This window comes from Lepidochelys kempii, chromosome 10 (assembly GCF_965140285.1).
Source record: "Lepidochelys kempii isolate rLepKem1 chromosome 10, rLepKem1.hap1, whole genome shotgun sequence".
In the NCBI taxonomy this organism is placed as follows: Eukaryota; Metazoa; Chordata; order Testudines; family Cheloniidae; genus Lepidochelys; species Lepidochelys kempii.
In genome coordinates this window covers 67,236,941-67,255,964 of record NC_136389.1, presented here as the reverse complement: position 1 = coordinate 67,255,964, position 19,024 = coordinate 67,236,941, and the positions used below count along the sequence as shown (strand labels likewise).

The 19,024-nt window shown below is 44.9% G+C and overlaps 1 protein-coding gene across 4 annotated transcripts in view; it reads left to right on the top strand.

Annotated features, from left to right (window-relative positions):
- Nucleotides 1-19,024, top strand: part of HDGFL3 (HDGF like 3) — a 59,094-nt gene that overhangs the window by 25,040 nt on the left and 15,030 nt on the right. For all 4 annotated transcript variants that reach the window (XR_012154020.2, XR_012154021.2, XM_073304062.2 and 1 more), the window contains exons 2-3: nt 14,422-14,498; nt 17,585-17,723. Coding sequence is in view for 2 of the 4 variants with exons in the window: in XM_073304062.2 (XP_073160163.1) it covers nt 14,422-14,498; nt 17,585-17,723 (216 nt within the window). In the remaining 2 variants the exon portion in view is untranslated. The remainder of the gene's footprint in view (nt 1-14,421; nt 14,499-17,584; nt 17,724-19,024) is intronic.

Here is a 19,024-nt window from a genome sequence, read left to right as displayed (position 1 = left end):
ATGAGGCAAACTGAGGAGGGGGGCACCACTAGGACCCAGAGCGTAGAAAATTGTGTCTACTGCTGGTGCATATGTATTCTCTCTGCTCTAGATGCACAGAGATGGTGGAGTGCTGTGCTGGAGGAAGGAGGGCACAAGAGACATAACAGGCAGGCAGGGAAAAGGTGAGAGGGAACAACAGAAAACAGTAGGAGCTGCAGGGAGAGAGAGGAGGAGGAACCCCTTATGTTCCTACTCAACGGGTAGTGATCAATGGCTCCATGTCTAGTTGGCAGCCGGTATCAAGTGGAGTGCCCCAAGGGTCGGTCCTGGGGCCGGTTTTATTCAATATCTTCATAAATGATCTGGAGGATGGTGTGGATTGCACTCTCAGCAAATTTGCAGATGATACTAAACTGGGAGGAGTGGTAGATACGCTGGAGGGGAGGGATAGGATACAGAAGGACCTAGACAAATTGGAAGATTGGGCCAAAAGGAATCTGATGAGGCTCAATAAGGATAAGTGCAGGGTCCTGCACTTAGGACGGAAGAACCCAATGCACAGCTACAGACTAGGGACCGAATGGCTAGGCAGCAGTTCTGCGGAAAAGGACCTAGGGGTGACAGTGGACGAGAAGCTGGATATGAGTCAGCAGTGTGCCCTTGTTGCCAAGAAGGCCAATGGTATTTTGGGATGTATAAGTAGGGGCATAGCGAGCAGATCGAGGGACGTGATCGTTCCCCTCTATTCGACATTGGTGAGGCCTCATCTGGAGTACTGTGTCCAGTTTTGGGCCCCACACTACAAGAAGGATGTGGAAAAATTGGAGAGAGTCCAGCGAAGGGCAACAAAAATGATTAGGGGACTGGAACACATGAGTTATGAGGAGAGGCTGAGGGAGCTGGGATTGTTTAGCCTGCAGAAGAGAAGAATGAGGGGGGATTTGATAGCTGCTTTCAACTACCTGAAAGGGGGTTCCAAAGAGGATGGCTCTAGACTGTTCTCAATGGTAGCAGATGACAGAACGAGGAGTAATGGTCTCAAGTTGCAGTGGGGGAGGTTTAGATTGGATATTAGGAAAAACTTTTTCACTAAGAGGGTGGTGAAACACTGGAATGTGTTACCTAGGGAGGTGGTAGAATCTCCTTCCTTAGAGGTGTTTAAGGTCAGGCTTGACAAAGCCCTGGCTGGGATGATTTAACTGGGAATTGGTCCTGCTTTGAGCAGGGGGTTGGACTAGATGACCTTCTGGGGTCCCTTCCAACCCTGATATTCTATGATTCTATGTACCTCTCTAGCACCCCCAGGAGCCTGGACTGATTAACACCAGCTCCTCAGGGAGCTTCCTGTTTCCTGCTGCTTCCCTGAACCCACTTGAGGAGAACAGGCAGTCAACTGAAGTAGCAGGAGCCAGTTAGGCCCTTAAGATGCTGATATCTTCCCTCACTCAGGCCCTGCTACCAGCCTGCTTATTTGTCCCCTTCAGTTGAGTGTTGAGGGCCTCTATAGCTGGCACAGAACAGCAGTCATGAGTGAAAGAAGAAAACGCCCCTCTGGGGCAGCATTCAGAAAAAGAGAGAAAGCAAAGGAAGCTTTTCTATCTAAGCAGGAAGGAGCTCTCCTGAGATACATAGACACAGATGTTCACAGTGAGCCTTCCGGCCCCTGTGAGGAGGTGCCTGATGTTCTAGTTAGTCAGAGTGCGAGTAACCTGGCAGCTACTGCAGCATCCATATCTCCATCTCAAATGGATGTAACCATGCACATTCCTGAAGAAAAGTGTAGATCAGAGAAGAGAGTGGTGGAGGGGCAAGAAACAGCTGTTGCTGAGTTTAGTTCCTTAAGTCTAGATGATCCAGGACTGTGGACCCACTCGAGCAGTATCCTGAGGGACTTCCTTGTACTGCATGGGCCACAGCAAGTGAAAAACTTCATGTTCCCCAAAGACAATGAAAATAGAAGTTTCCATCCGACACATTACTGGTGTGAAATCCCCAATGGTGACAAAGTGGAGAGGCCATGGCTTATATACTCAAAAACCCAGAATGCTGCATACTGTTTTTGTTGCAAACTCTTCCAGTCTAATGTTCCAGCCACATTGGGTTCTACAGGAACAAAGGACTGGAAAAATCTGGCTAGAAATCTGGCATGCCATGAGAAGGCAGCAAATCACCAGAGAGCATTCCATAGGTGGAAAGAGCTTCAGATGAGACTAAGGTTAAAGGCCACCATAGATGATGAGCATCAAGAGAAGATTGCATCAGAGTCTCTTTACTTGCAAAATGTTCTGAAAAGGCTCATTGCCCTTGTGAGAATGCTTGCTACCCAAAACCTAGCATAGTGTGACACTTCAGATCAGCTGTATGTGCCAAACAATGGAAACTTCCTTAAAATTGTGGAGCTGATGGCTGAGTTTGGTGCTGTACTCCAGGAGCATCTAAGAAGAGTCACCACCCAAGAAATGTACACACACAACTACCTTGGAAAAACAATTCAAAATGAGATCATACAGTTACTGGCAACAAAAGTCAAACAGAAGATTGTGGCAGATCTGAAGTCAGCAAGATATTACTCTGTTATTCTGGACTGCACACCTGACATCAGCCATACGGAACAAATGACTTTAATGGTACATTTTGTAACAACAACAGAACCTAGTGAAAATGTCCCTGCAATGGTGACTGTCAGAGAGCATTTTCTAAAATATATTGACATTGATGATACTACAGGAGCTGGTATGACAAATGTGCTTCTTAAAAAGCTGGAAGATACGGGAATTGCAATAGCTGACATGAGAGGTCAGAGCTACGATAATGGTGCCCATGAGAGGAAAGAACAGAGGAGTGCAGAAACGGATCCAAGAGTTAAACCCTCAAGCTTTTTTTGTCCCATGCAGTTCTCATTCACTGAACTTGGTGGTCAGTGATGCAGCATCAGCTTCTAGTGAGGCTGCTGAATTTTTTAATGTAATTCAAAGCATCTATGTATTTTTCTCTGCATCAACTCATCGATGGCAAATTTTGAAGCAACATCTGGGAACATCCTCTCTGACACTGAAACCACTGAGTGCCACATGATGGGAAAGTCAAGTGGAGGCAATAAAGCCTATCAAACACCAAATTGGGAAGATAGATGATGCCATAGTTGCCATTATGGAGGATAATGCTATGACAGGAACTGTTCGTGGGAGAACAGTGGCAGAGGGAAATGGAATCACCAGAAATATACATAACTTCAAATTTCTGTGTGGCTTAGTGTTGTGGCATGACATACTGTTTGAAATAAATGTTGTAAGCAAGAGACTCCAAGGTGTTGACCTTGATATATCTGGAACAATGGAACAACTGGACAAAGCAAAGTCATACTGACAGTCTTACCAGTCAGATGAGGGATTTCAAAACGTTCTGAAGAGTGCGCAGAAGCTGGCAGAGGAACTTCACACTGAAGCTATTTTCCCACCCATTCAAGAATACAAGAGTCACCAAAGAAGAAGAAAACATTTTGATTACGAGACACGGGATAATCCCATAAAAGACCCCACACAACAATTCAAAGCTGAATTCTTTAACCAGGTGCTAGATTGTGCAATACAAGCAGTTGAACGTTTCATGTAGCTCAAGGAACACAGCAGTATATTTGGGATGTTGTATGATATTCCCAAACTCCTCACTATACCTGAAGAAGACCTACACCAGCAATGCAGGGCACTAGAGACAGTGTTGACACATGATGACATGCGTGATATTGATGCGAGTGATTTAGGTGATGAACTGAAAGCCCTTTCAAGATACATTTTAGCAGGATCAACTCCAAAGGCTGTTCTGGAATATATGTGCACAAATAAGATGACCACCCTCTTTCCAAATGCTTTTGTTGCTCTGCGCATACTTCTGACACTTCCTTTAACAGTTGCCAGTGGAGAACGCAGCTTCTCCAAGCTGAAGTTAATAAAAACATCAAGGACATTGCTCCACAATGACACAGGAGAGGCTGGTCGGCCTTGCAACCATCTCAGTAGAGCATGAGCTGGCCCAGACTGTGGACTTTCAGGAAGCAGTTCACGTCTTTGCACAGGAAGCACCACTTTGATTATTCAAACAGATAAAAATGCCAGTGTTTACTATGCAGACAAGAAAAGTTACATTTGCTGTTCAGGCCTTTGAAAGTTAAGTATTACTTCAAATTTTGGAACAAGGCATTTTAAGTTGTTCCCCTTTATTGGGGTAGGTAACAGAGCAGTACCATGAGAGGAGTAGAACAGGAAGAAGGCAGAATTGAGACCTTTCAAAGTTTTGGCCCAAGCAAGGGGGCATGGGGGCGTCATTTGAGCTCCCCGCCTCAGGTGCCGAAATGTTGTGGGCTGGCCCTGGGCGTGGTTGGTTCTTAGTAAGTGCATGATCAACCCTTCATCCTCCAGGTATTTGCAAATTGAATGTTTTATACATTGCTCGAGTAGCTTCCCAGATATCGAAGTCAGGCGACTGGTCTATAGGTCCCCAGCTCCTCCTTTTCTCCTTTTTTTTAAAGATGGGCACCATGTTAGCCCTTCTCCAGTGTTCTGGGACTTCTCCTGTCATCCAGGAGTTTGCAAGTATTATAGCCAATGGTGCAATATCTTCAGCTAATTCCTTCAGCACCTGGGGTGAGTAGCATCAAGCCCTGCTGACTTGAATTCATTCAAATTAGTCAGGAGATCTCTGACTTATTCTTTACTTATCCTGATCTGCATCCCTTCCCCTTTATTGTCTATGGTAACTGCGCTAGTCATCCAGTCACATGTTATTTTTTGTGAGAAGACTGAAGCAAGGTGGGCATTGAGCATCTCTGCCTTCCTATCATCTTCTGTTATCAGCTCACCACCTCCATTGAGCAGCGGACCCGCACCATCCTTGATCTTTCTTTTTTGTCAGACATATTTGTAGAACCCCTTCCTGTTGTCTCTAACCTTTCTTGCTAGCTGTAACTTGGCTTTCCTGATTTTTGTCCCTGCACTCTCGTGCTATTCCCGTGTAAACTTCCTTGATGACATGCCCCTCCTTCCATTTCCTGTATGTATCCCTTCTGGTTTTTAGATCGCTAAAAAGCTCCCTGTTCAACCATATTGTTCTCCTGTGGCTCTTCTTATCTCCCCTCTGCGTCACAATAGCTTGATGTTGAGCTTCTAGTATTACATCTTTTAGGATCTGCCAGCTCCCTTCGGCATTCTGATACCTGCAGTCTCCCTAGGTCCCATTGCCTTTTCAAATAGGGCTGGTCCTGGGCCACATAATATACAAGACTTTGTGTATTCTGCAGTAAGCTGGACTGAAACTCTGCAGCAAGACTCCTGACATCAGCTGTGGCAGATTGGAAATGGTGTGGCAAGCCCATATTAAAAAATGGAGGGATTTTTAAAAATTAATTAAATCTGAAAATGATTAGTAAAAGTCAGTCCGCAGACCACAGGAGTCAGCACAGGAGCTGTTTACATTTTTGAGGTTACCCTCACCATGGTAAGGGCTAGCAACTTTTTTTTTGTTTTGGTTTTTTTTTTTTTTAATGAAAGTTGGATTCTGGAGCACAGGGGTGTGGAATGCATGAGGCTCTGGTTAAAGAATTTGGTTTTATGTGTTTGGCCAAAGGTCCACACTCAAAGCACTCTTCATGTAGATGAAAGAATTATGATCCAGTGGACAAGCCCAAATATTTGATTCAGCCCTGATTTGACATTTCCCACTTTATCCCTGCCCCCCAGTAAAGTAATAAAATCGCAGTTTCAACACTGTAAAACCCAACAATAACAAACCCAGTATTGTGAATGAGCATATCATGCCTTCAGGCCACCCTTCCCGACAGCTATGGGCAGACAGGATGTAGAACGTGGCAGAATTTTTGATCTCTGAGCATAGCAGAGAGCAGGACTTTTGTCAGTTTTAATCTCCCACTGGCTCATGAGAATGAAGCTGGCAGGAGAGAATGGAGGTATTTGTGCTCATGCAGCCTGTAAAATTTGTCATTTGTTGTTGTTTCAACAACTTAGCTACCTTGGTTTTTATTTTCAAGCTCGTTTATTCTTTACTCAGGATTCACAAACCTTTATATCTTAGGGGTAAGACCACAAACCAGGGTGGCCAAATTTTGCCCACTCAAGGACTGTCCTGTTTTGGCAACATGTGAAGCTTGGTTTGCTTGGGTGCATATAACCTGCAGGCAACGTCTCTGCATCAGAAGCGATTCAGTCGGACAGAGAAATTCAGGCACAACAAACTCTACTCTGCTTACTTGTTGTTTTAACCAACCTCCAAAGTTAGCAACAAGATTTCTCTCAACTCAACTCCTATACCTTCAAAGAAACAGACCTAGCAATTGCGCCACCTGGTGGCTAACAGTAATATTGCAAAAACATCATTGAGAGCTTGCTGGGGATACACTTTGTTAGCAGAAAATGGAGCAATTTGCAGCTGCCTTCATGTGACCATCTGGATCAAGGTGGAACATTGCATTCTGGGAAGGGTAGGTCCTGATCCAGACAAAAAATTAAGCATGTGCATAATTTTAAGCACATAAATAGTCTTGTTGGCTTCGAAGTTATGTAGATGCTTAAGTGGTTTGTTGGATCAGAGTCATAAGCTCCTGGGTCCCAGCTTCATATTGAAGATTAAGGCAACGCAGCCATTAATAAATTTTAACTATCGGGTTTTTTGTAAATATGGTGCTAATTAGAGATGCATTCAACTGCAGGACTGCTGCTTCTGCTTAGCAAGGCCATGCCCGCCTGGATTATTTGGGCTTCAGTTAACTCTTCATTGTCTTCTTTAAATCTTGTTGTGGTCCTGAGCATGCACAGAAGCAAAGGAAGGATTGATGCCTTTATATTGTCATTTCTTGCTGTGCGTACAGTAATCTTCAGTCACTTCCAGCAGCAGAGATGCCATTTTGCTCTTTTTTCTTTTTTTTTTGCTGATTCTACTTTCACATGCCTAGAGTCTTTTCTTTTTTTCACTTTTAGAGTGGAGTAATTATTTTTTATTGTTAGATTCTGTTTGTAGTCCCACCCTTTTGTGAAGTTTTTTTTTTTTTTTAAAAGCCGGTGAAAAATGCATTGCCCACTTGTAGTTTTAGGGTATGATCCACAGCAGAGGAAGAATTATGCTTTGGTTAAAGTGATATGCAGTCTTGAAAATCGAGGGCCAAATTTTGCAGTTCTTAGGCAATTTCTATGGAAGTTTGGCTTGATTTAAGTACCACAGAATTAGGATAATAGAAACTAGTGATGGAAAACATTTGTTGGACCAGAGTTTCAAATAATGGAGGTGAAGGTCTACATGCAAAGTATGCTGCATGGAAATTATATCCATGCACATCTGGTATTTGCCTGATTACTTAGACCTGCCCTCCATAGCACAAGGTGCAAGGAAGACTACATTTGGTGAAGCTGTGATGGTGATTGCATTTCACTAAAGCAATATGTTCATAATTTGTGAAGTACTTTGGGTTCCTCTGGGAAGAAAGACATGATATTAGACATTTGTTGAAAGATGTATTATTTTAAATAATTGCTGAAAAAAGGATCTGTTCATTCTGGTGGCTCCCAGTAGCTTACACTACTCTATTTAAAAAACATGTATTTTCCTTCTTTAGCTGAAATGGGTAAATTGATGGAGATAAAAACGCCAGCATGGTGGAAAGCGAGTAATCTGTTCCACCAATAGATTCTGAATAAGGTTGCTTTTAGCCATTCTTTCTGTTAATTAGCTAATTGCAGAATATCAAGATGCTTTGTCTTTGTTGGTAATAATGAGCAACTTTAACCAGTTTGCAGTTTGACTTGATTGCTGTACTCTGACTCCAGAAATTTCAGTGGGAGATTTGGATTTCTGCAGTGCTTCTGTGTGCTTTTTCCAGTCAAAGGCACTTACTGCATATCATAAGTCAGTGGTTACTGCTCTGCAATTTAAATGCCCTGTTTTTGTGGTTTCTACATCCACATATGTATCTATGCACAGTCAAGTTAATCTTTCCTGTTTGCGTCACGTTTTCGTGATAGCAAAATACGTTTGCCATATAGAATACCTTGTCAAACATAATGGGCCAGCTTCTGCTCTGATGGCACCAAGCAGCCAGAAAACCATCTCAGCTGATTGCTTCCCCCTACATGGGGTGATTGCCACACCGCCAAGAGCCAGAGCCGTGGCTGCATACCGTGCTACCTCCCAGCACAGGAGGCCTTCCTAAGGGAAAGAGGATGTGGCTGGGATGACTATGTGCTGCGACTGCCTGTATAGACCCTTGGTGGCCAGGTGTAAGTTAGTGGGGCTCTAGGAAATGTTCCATTATTCCAAATGTAGAGCCAAAATCTGCTGTTTTCTCCCTTGGGTAGCTGTGCAAGCACTGCTGATAGTAACAGCCCCTGAGCTCCAGGCACCGTAGGGCCTGCTGGGAAGCTGAACACCCGAAAAGGGGGGCAGGGAGGAAGAGGAGGGGTCATGGCCCCCCCCACTCTGCACTAGCCTGCACAGTGGGGCATCACACAAAAGGGAACAATCTCTTCTATCCTAGTGGATGGAACAGGCTGCATCTCCCCCATGTGCAAGAAGCAGCTCTATGAAGGTTTGGGCTTCTCTGGAGCACAGTCTCGCCAGTGCTTCTCCTAGGAACGCGGAGCTCGGCACCACCCCCAGACAGGACTGTGGTTTAATCGCCACAGTGTAGCCCAGAGAGTTAGTACCTCACTCTCCAAACAGTCTCCTTGCTTCCAGTGGAGCTACTTGTGGCTTAAATGCTACAGAACCCAGCCTTCAGGAATGAGCTGGGAACACTACATGAGGAGCCAGCTAGAACGCTGCAAGGCTGGGCCCTTATTGAGGTTGTTTACAAACTAAAAGGATTTGTGCATGAAAAATTATGGCAAAATTGTCCTTTATGTGGTTTTGCAGTTTCAGGACAACTGCACCTGTGTTCTTCCTCCATGGCCCACCAAGGGCACCCACTGGGCCTTCTCGCTCCCAGCAGTCACCTCTCCTCTGGGTGGAGACTCACGTTTCATTCCCTCCTGACCAGGGATTTTAAGGCTGCACAGCTCCCTGCTCGACACTGTGATATCCCCAGCAAGCCAGACTGCCTAAACAGGCCAGTGTCTGCACTTCGCTTTCACTCTGAAGGCGATGAACAGTGTATTGCCAAGAGTGATAAGTTACCACCCAGCTCCTTTTAAGCAAGCACACTGATTCTTAAGGTGAAACCGCTTTAGAGAAAACATTAAGACAAGAAAAGCACCTATACACATGCTAAAAGGCTTACCCCAGAGGTCACCCCAACTCCAACCTAGGACTCTGGTAGGTTTTAGTGCTTCAAACCCCACAACGAGGTTTTTTCCTTGGTTACAAGTTCATCCATCTTTGCTTCAGAACCAAGGCTGGGCAGATCAGCCATTTCTTCATACAGCTCGGGCCTCTGCTCTTGGCCTTCTGTAACAGGTAATCACCAGACAATGACCCTTTCTTGAGGGCATAGTGTCAAATGACTCGGTTTTTGCATTAACCTCTCCATATGGATTTCCCGGGAAATCCACTTAACACTTATTTTCCCAAAAATCCATACTGGTCTGGCACATTCTTAGTATTATCTAGACCAGGGTGGGCAAACTTTTTGGCCTGAAGGCTACATCAGGTTTTGGAAATTGTATGGAGGGCTGGATAGAGGAGGCTGTGCCTCCCCAAACAGCCAGGCGTGGCTTGGCCCCCATCCCCTATCCCCCGCTTCTCACCCCCTGATGCCTCCCCCCCCCCCCCCGGGACTCCTGCCCCATCCAACCCCCCGTTCCCTGATGGCCCCCCGGGACTCCTGCCCCATCCACTCACACCCCCGCTCCCTGTCCCCTGACTGTCCCCAGAACCCCACCCCTGACTGCCCCCTGCCGCCCCATCCAACCCCTCCTCTCATTCCTGCCTGCCCCCCGGGACCCCTGCCCCATCCAACCATCCCTTCTCCCTGTCCCCTGACTGCCCCCATTCAACCCCCCTGCTCCCCGCCTTCTGACTGCCCTGAGCTCATCCACACCCCCGCCCCCTGACCACACCCCCAAACTCCCCTGCCTTCTATCCAACCCCCTACCCCCCCCCGCTCCCTGCCCCCTTACCACACTGCCTGGAGCACCGGTGGCCGGCGGCACGGCTGCACCAGAACAGGCAGCCGCACCGCTCAGCCGAAGCCAGCCACGCACCGCATAGCACTGAGCACTGGGCTCTGCAGCTGGACTGCCCCGGGAGCTCGCAGCCCTGCTGCCCAGAGCATTGCACTGGCGGCGGAGCGAGCTGAGGCTGCGGGGGATGGGGAACAGCAGGGAGGGGCCGGGGGCTAGCCTCCTGGGCCAGGAGCTCAGGAGCCGGGCAGGAGGGTCCCGCGGGCCAGATGTGGCCCGTAGTTTGCCCACCTCTGGTCTAGTCAGTATAGTCTGTCCCATCTGCCCCCACAGAAGTTACGTACAATCCCAGCCCACAATCATATATAAACTGAATACAATAAGGTCTTTCAAGGAGATTGCAGAAATTGTCTGATCTGTTACTCATGTTTGTTGACCTTAGCAACATGCTTTTCTAAAACCCCTGCGCCAACTAGTGCTGTGGGGGGTGCATGTACCACTCAATGTGGGGAGTGCATGTTCCACTTGCAGACCTGCACCTCGCACGTTGCATTTAATTACCACAAGCCTAGTAAAAGGGCTCCAAAGTTGGGCCATTTGGCGAGCAACCAAATGCTGGGAGGCGCTACTGTGCTAAGCTTGTTTAGAAAGAAAGCTGTTGTTATTCATTAAGCAGCTGAAAGCAACAGAAGTAAAGGAGAGAAAACTGGAAATCTGAAACCACCTGCTTTATTTTAGGGGTAATTGAACTAAATGATTATGATGTGGTCAATGCACAGATCAGATTCATGCACAGCGTGGCTCAAGAGTCAGTGCACCGTCTGTTTTGCTTCAGAAAAAACAACCCCCTCCAATTTGATTGCAGGTTATACCAGGCACTTTAAAATCTGTCTGTTTCCTTCCAGAAGCAAAACAAAGCAGCAGTTAGGCGGTGTAGTAGACAGTTGCTCCTTTCATTCACTATGTTTCTGTGACTACAGCACACTGTCTTAACATGGGTGCACTTATCTCTTTTGTTCCCGGTTTGAGCAATTCAGGGTTTTTCCCCCCTTGCATTGATCTTGCTGGCATTGAGGGAAATAGCAGATCCAAATCTTAGTGGATTTAATCAAAACATCCTGGACGATGGCAGTGATTTGGGGCTGAGCTCAGCAGCAGGGAGCTGGCAGCGTGGCTGCTGTCCTCCTAAGTATCCCTTTGTGGAAAATAGTAGTCGTTTTCAAGGAGTGCTGAAGTTATTCAGTTAGTTAAATAAGAGGCATTTGTAACTTCAGCAGTCAATCAAAAGGGGCCCGTCATGTTTCTCTTTTGTATGTTTCTCTTTTAAGGTCAGGCTTGACAAAGCCCTGGCTGGGATGATTTAACTGGGAATTGGTCCTGCTTTGAGCAGGGGGTTGGACTAGATGACCTTCTGGGGTCCCTTCCAACCCTGATATTCTATGATTCTATGATTCTATGGCAGGTCATGCAGGTTTTCCCCTAATAGTCTCACGTGGGCAGGCTGCACAGAGTCTTATCAAACCGCAAAAGAACAGAGAACCTTCTGTATTACTGAGTTCTGTTTCCCCCTAAACTCAATGAAAATTTTGCCTTTGAGTTCAACAGTAACTGGATGGGGTCCTGCATGACACTAAGGACATGCCTATTTTGCAATAAAAGACCCATGGGATGGCCACGACTGACTCCAGTCAGCTGACTCAGGTCGCCAGGCTCGGGCTGTGTGGCTATAAAATTGAACTGTAGACGTTCAGCCTTGGTAGGGTGACCAGATGTCCTGATTTTATAGGGACAGTCCCAATATTTGGGGCTTTTTCTTATATAGGCTCCTATTACCCTCCACCCCGTCCCGATTTTTCACACTTGCTGTCTGGTCACCCTAAGGCTTGGGCCAGAGCCTGGGCTCTGAGACCTTCACCCCTTGTGTGGTCTCAGAGCTCGGGCTCCAACCCAAGCCTAGATGTCCACCCTGCAATTTTGTAGCCCTGCAATCTGAACCCTGCGAGCCCAAGTCACCTGAGCCGGGCTCTGAAACTCAGTGCCGCAGGTTTTTTATCACAGTGTAGACATACCCTTAGAGATGGACTCCACCCCCATATAGTATCTAGAGACCTTAATCTGAAGGGTGTAGGTCACAGCCCTGTCAGTGAAGGTAGGAAATGTCTGGTCCTCGGCAACACAACGGAAGGTTGGAGTGTACATGTAAGGCAGTGGGAGCTTTACAAGCTCATCCTGGAGCTGTCCAGTGCAGATTTACGTTTAATAACTTTTGGAAAGATTGTGGTGTGCACAATTTTCTAGAACAGTGAAAAGCTCTTTGATGACTGCCTAAGATGACACAAAGGCAGTGGGGTGGTCAGTCAATGGATGAACGTACTGAGGAATAGAGAACAGGTGAGCAGCAAGACCGAGAGAGAACTCAACACCTCCCTTCCCCATACCTCCTCGTTGCTGCTCATAGCTGGCAACAGAAGCTGCCAGGGAATGTGGCAAGTGGTCTGACTGCACTGCAGACAGTGCTCGGGATAGGATCCTCACTCCTGCAGAGTCCAGAACATCATCTGATATAACACCCCATCCCCCTGTCTCAGGGTCATGTGAATATCCTTCCTTGGGACTCTGTGTAAGAAAAGTTCCTCCTGATCAGCATTCAACGCTAAGCGTGTCTTCACTCTTCAGTATCAGTCTTCACTCCTCAGATGATTTGCAGCTGTTAGTTTTATTCCAGGAAAAACTCCACTGGCATTGTACGCCACATCTTTCTACAATGCAGTCCATGGCTGACTTCAAATTTAACATGGAGATGTAGCTGCAGAGACTGCCACTGTGATCCCATGTGCAGTGCTCCTTTTAGCCACATTGTCTGGCCCATTCTGGACCTAGTTTCTCTCCTGTTCATACTGAAGATGAGGGGTGACTGCAAATTGGGTGCATCCCCCAGGCTCCTGGTAAATTATCATCGTAGACCTTGTTAGTATGAAGTTTAGACACTTCTAGCTTTAAGTAGCATAATATTTGTTGCAATCTGAAAGCCATGGAAACCCTGACTGGCTACCAATCTGCATTTGTAAGTGAGTGGCAGGGTTTGAATGTTTCCCTTCACATTCTTTTTCCTGCAGTTACAGTCTGGTACCTGTATTTAAAATAGGAATTAACCAGGAAATAATCTGATTGGTGGGCCCTCATTTAAACAGGTTATGAATGTCAGTGAAAACCGGGGCTTAGGTAACGTCCTGGACATCTGTTTCTGGTATTGAAGAATGCACAGAATAGCTGTGAAGTTCTTGCCAGTGGCCATACTGAGGTCAGCTAAGGACTTGCTACTAGTCTGAACCCCCAGTCACTCTTTGCTCTTCCTTTATATGAGTTTAAATAAGATCCCTAACACTTACATTCGCGTAGACAAAATTTTGAAAAGTTTTCATGAAATGTCTTAGAAGGTCAGGTTCCTTGCTGGCTCAGAAGCCAGATCATCAGCTGATGTAATGTGGCACCACCAGGCTTAAGTCACTGGAGCTACTCTGATTTACATCCGCTGAGGATCTGGCCCTAGTTCTGTATTGAAAGTTGTTGCCCTATGTCTGTTTGGTGACGAGTGTGACATGAGCTTGGTGGTCTCTGTCCAGTTCTTGGGAGATAAGTACACACCTCACAAAAACCCACAGCACAAGGAGCATTCCTTCGTAGCCTTGTTAGTAGCCTCAGCAGAGACCATGGACCAAATGGGGTATGGAGATGAAGTTATCATTCCTAGTCCAATAGAACAGGAGATGTGACTTCTCTGGAAGAGGGTTGAGAGGAAGGTTGGTCCGGTGGTTAGGGTGCTAGCTTAGAACTCAGGAGACCTATGTGCAAGTCCCTCCACTGCCATAAATTTCCTGTGTGACCTCAGGCATGTCATTTAGTCTGTCTGGTCCTCATCTGTAAAATGGGGATAATGATGCTTCCCTACCTCACAGGGGTGTTGTGGGGAAAAATACATTAAAGATCGTGAGGCCCTCAGATACTGTGGTTATGGGAGCCATATAAGTACCATCGATAGATACATAGGTAGTGCAGGGTGGTAGAAGGTTGCCATATGGCTGCCCCAGTGTCCCTGTTCTGTGGCTAAATTGAGGAATTGACTCTTCAGTTTTGCCACTGAGGTGCTTCGCAGACACATACACTTGTTATAAAATATAAACTAATTAAAATAAACAAGCCCCAAGCACAGAATGGGACCTCCAAGAAGTTGTGAAATCTCCAATCACACCTTTGTGGTTTGTCTGGCTTCTGAGATTGGATGGAACATGGTAACAGTCCTGTGTCCCTTTCTATCCCACAGATTGATGAACTCCCTGAGGGAGCTGTGAAGCCTCCAGCAAATAAGTACCCTATCTTCTTTTTTGGGACTCATGAAACGTAAGTGAATGAACATGGTGGTTTCTTTTGAAATGTGTGGGCCTGAATCTCCTTTCACTCAAACTGTTCTTATTCCTGTGTCTCTCCATTAACATTAATGGAGTAAATCTTGATTGAAACCAGTGTGAGACTAGAGGTAGATACTATGGGCCTGAATCTGGCATTGGTAGTGTAAAAGAGCCTTAACGTGGGTGTGATTGTGAATGTCATCCTACAGGGCCAGGGTGGTGCATCGGGGCCTGCATGTCAATGGGAATCAGGGCCCAGGTTTCTTTCATGTACACATTTTGACATGACTGTTAATGGATCACCGGGAGCTAGATCTATGATAAAAGTACATTGTACTTGAGGTAACCAAGATGAATGTATTGTATTCAAACACCTTTTTGGGCACAGTCCGATCCCATTGAAGCTGGTACCAAAACTCCCGTTGACTTCACTGGGATCAGAATTTGTCCCTTCAGCAATAAAGAGTAGTTTAGAAAGTGTTTTTTCTTAATTGAAACTTGAGTGTCTCTAATTTTGAGCTCAAGTTAATATTAATTTGGGGGAAGTAACTGACTCAAAGTCAGTGAAAGAGCAAGGATTTTCTGTTGACTATGGACCAGATTTTCAAAGGTATTTAGGCACCTGGTGGGATTTTCAAAAGCCCTTTGGCACCTAAAATGCATTGAAATCAGTGGGATCTTAGGCACCTGGGTGCACTTTAAAATCCTGTGAGATACCTAAGTACTTTTAATAATCTGGCCCTGTACACTTGTATTTCTACATAAACATAGAACAGGATAGGGTGAGAAGATTGGTGGTGGGCAAATGGAAAAAGAGCAAAGCTGAAACAGGAGTCTCACGCTATTTCCACTTAGTGCTTAAAATAAATATTCTTCTGTGTTGTGGGGTGGAGGAAGGTGGAACAGAAGGGAGGGTGGAAGAACTGAGCTGGGTGGGGCCATGGGGGGGGGGAAATGAGGAGGGGTAAAGAGTCGCTAAATAATTAATTACCACATCTTAGAATAAGAATAATATTAATTAGATGTTGCTTACTGTTAACTCTGCAGAGGCTTAATTTTGGGCTAATGACTTAGTTTGCCTCAAAGTTATTATTAGCCTGTGATCTGGTTTTTACCTCAGGAATAGAAACGTATTGTGCAATTATCTCCATATTTTAGAAAGAATAACTAATAATAAACTGCAGAGTGCGTCTCGTTAGCTCTGTTATGGCAGAGCAGTGAAAACTATCCTCCTCCACGAAGGACAATGGAAAGGTCTCAAACCCAGTTTGGGATGATTTTTATTTTTTACCTTGTGTGTAAAAACTGAACTAAAATTTCCATATGTTATGGATGAGATAAATTCAGGTGTGTCAGGGTGAGTTTCACATGATCCGCTGTAATTGTTTTCCCTATAACTTTGGTGTGAGCCCTTGGCCATATGAAGAGAGATCTCTCAGTAGCAGCAAAATTAGGGAATACTTTAGAGATAAAGGAAAGTTAACTTCTTGGGGTTCTTTGCTCTGATGTCACTTTTATCATGTATGTTGGGAGATTACTCGTTAGCTTTTTAAGTAAATGTACATACTCCACATTTGTATTATTATTGTACAAGTGTGGATTTCTCAAAGGCCACATTAGATCCAGGTGCCATTGTGCTAGATGCTCTACAGACACATAGTAAGAGCAGATCCTTGCCCCAAAGAGCCTACAGTTTAAGGCCTCAGTACAGCAGCTCTCTCCATGCTGTCAGGCCCCTGAGGGAATGGGACCACTCATGAATAAAGTTACTCACATGCATAAATGCAAAAAGGATCAAGGCCTAGTTCAACTGAAGCTGCACAAGTGGGAAGAAGGATGGCCCAACGGTCAAGGTGCGAGCATGGGATGATGAAGATCTTTGTTTAATTCCTTTCTCTGTCACTGACCTCCTCTGTCACCTTAGCCAAGTCTTTTAGTCTCTCTCTACCTCAGTTCCCCATCTGTGAAATGGGGATATTAGCCCTACCTTACCTCACAGGGGTGTTGTGGGGATAAACACATGAAAGACTGTGAAGCTCTGAGACTCTACAGTGATGGGGGCCATAAAAGTACGTAGGAGGTAGGAAAAGGGTTACAGTAAAAGATAAAGTGGTTAGGTAGCTATGAGCTTATTTTGATGGGCAGAAGGTTCTCCAATGGGAATGAAGTGGATTTTTTCCCTCCATCATGCTTGATACAAATTATGACTGGCCATGGAAGTGTAAAAATACTAGTCTTTGAGAAATAGTAAGCGAAGAAGAAATGATGGGTTTTTTTAGGTTTTATGTATGAAATTATTGGTATATTTTCCAAAGTTTCTTTATGCCAGGAATTGCCTAGAATGTGAGTAGGATTTTATAATCCAATGATAGCCATGGGTTTTGTAGGTAAATTCTTGCTAATTTTATTTCTTCCTCCCTGCATCGTGATGTCCATTTTTGGGATGGGTTGACCTGCGGCAGAAAGGGCATAGTGCTAAGTCTTTTAGCTGTGATGCCTACAAAATAACTTGGCAATAATTAGGCACCAGGTGTGTTGATAGCACTGCTAGTAATGCCGACCAATATCGTCCCATTGTTTTCTTGTATCCCCTATCAGTTGTCTCTTGTTATACTTAGTTGTAAGCGTTTGTGAGCACAATCCATCTTTTTATTCAGTGTTTGTACAGCGCCTAGCACATTGGGGCCCCTAAGGTAATAATAATAAATACGACAGCCGTTATGGCCACATAACCAAGGGGTAAGTTGTGGCGCATGGGTTCTAGCAGTTCTCCATGCACTTTAATTTTTTATACAGTATTATTTTTAGTCTGTTCCCGATTTGCAGAATTCTCAGCAGTAATTAATATAATACATGAGACTAAGTAATCATTGTTTGTAGAGATGCACAGCATGATTTCGTAACATCAAAAGCTGAGGTCCTGAATTCAGATTCACAGCACTAACACAAAACCAGCCAGAGTGTAATGATTTACTGTGATGAACAAAAGAATAGGCATCACATCTGCAATATGGGTTTAACTTACAGGGAAAAAAATCCTAACAATAGTTTTTGAATGTCAATTTTGTTAAAATGCAGTGCGTTTCTGGGGCCCAAAGACCTCTTCCCATATAAAGAATATAAAGATAAGTTTGGGAAGTCGAACAAACGAAAAGGATTTAACGAAGGACTGTGGGAAATAGAAAACAACCCTGGAGTCAAGTTTACTGGATACCAGGTAAATGACAGCTTCCCTTCCATTCCTCCTTATCTTACTTATATTCCTTTTGAGGGTGTCTTATCCGTGTAACTACTGGGTGGCTGGTGCTAGAAGGCCGTGGTTTGGATAGTATTGAGGGGTTTCTGAGCTGGTGATGGGAATGTAATTGCATAACATAAAGATAAGCATGGTCCCGTACTCTATGACAAATGGGATCTTAATTGTACAGCACAGCCCCTCGGTCTGTGCAGTAGTCTGGAAAATTCTGCAGCAGGTATAGGTGAATTAAAATATAGAGGCTGTTTATTGAATTCTATGTAAATATGGTGACCAGTTCCTTTTGTTGTTTATTTTTATAGCACTGTGCTGCCCTCTAACTTGACATTGTCAATGGGCTGAGGATTTTTGCATTGACAATGCATAAAGCATTATAGAAATTTGGGGAGGGGAGAAGGCAGAGCAGGAGGTTTTGATAGGAGCAGTGACTGCATTTAACAGTTGTCCCTGTCATATGTTAGGGACAGAGTCAGTCAGCCAGAGAGGAATAGTCAAGGGGCTATAGAAACCCAGATTATCTTCTATGGTCCCTCAAGAGCATAAACCACCTCCAAAAGATGGAGGACAACTGTTATCCAATGAGCACTTTCCAAAGTATGGAACGTCTGCAGCTGATCCTGCTATCCTGTATTCCTGTCCCTCATTCTCAGTCATGCAGAAGATGATCTGAATGTTGATAGGGGTGGTATTCAGGGGCGCCTCTGGACTGCTGGAGGAGGACAGGGTGAGAGTTCTCCACCTCCTGGTCAGATCTGAAATTTCCCTCTAGGGAGATGTTGGTTTTTTGGGCTGCCACCCTTTCTACTGATTGGGTCACTTTCCCATACAGCCAAGATCTCTGAGTTTGCATTGCCCAGCACAAACCAGAAAATGACAGATAGATCCTATTGGACTGAGTCATTGGTTTTCCACTCTGCCGACTGCCGTCACCAGCACTTCGGTTTTTCTGTAAACTAGGGCTGTCGATTAATTGTAGTTAACTCACCTGATTAACTCAAAAAATTAATTGCGATTAACCACAGTTTTAATCACACCATGAAACAATAGAATACCAATTGAATTTTATTAGATATTTTGGATGTTTTTCTACATTTTCATATATCTTGTATTCTGTTTTGTAACTGAAATCAACGTGTATATTATTTTTATTACAAATATTTGCCCTGTAAAAATGATAAACAAGAGAAATAGTATTTTTCAGTTCACCTAATACAAGTACTGTAGTGCAATCTCTTTGTCATGAAAGTGCACCTTACAAATTA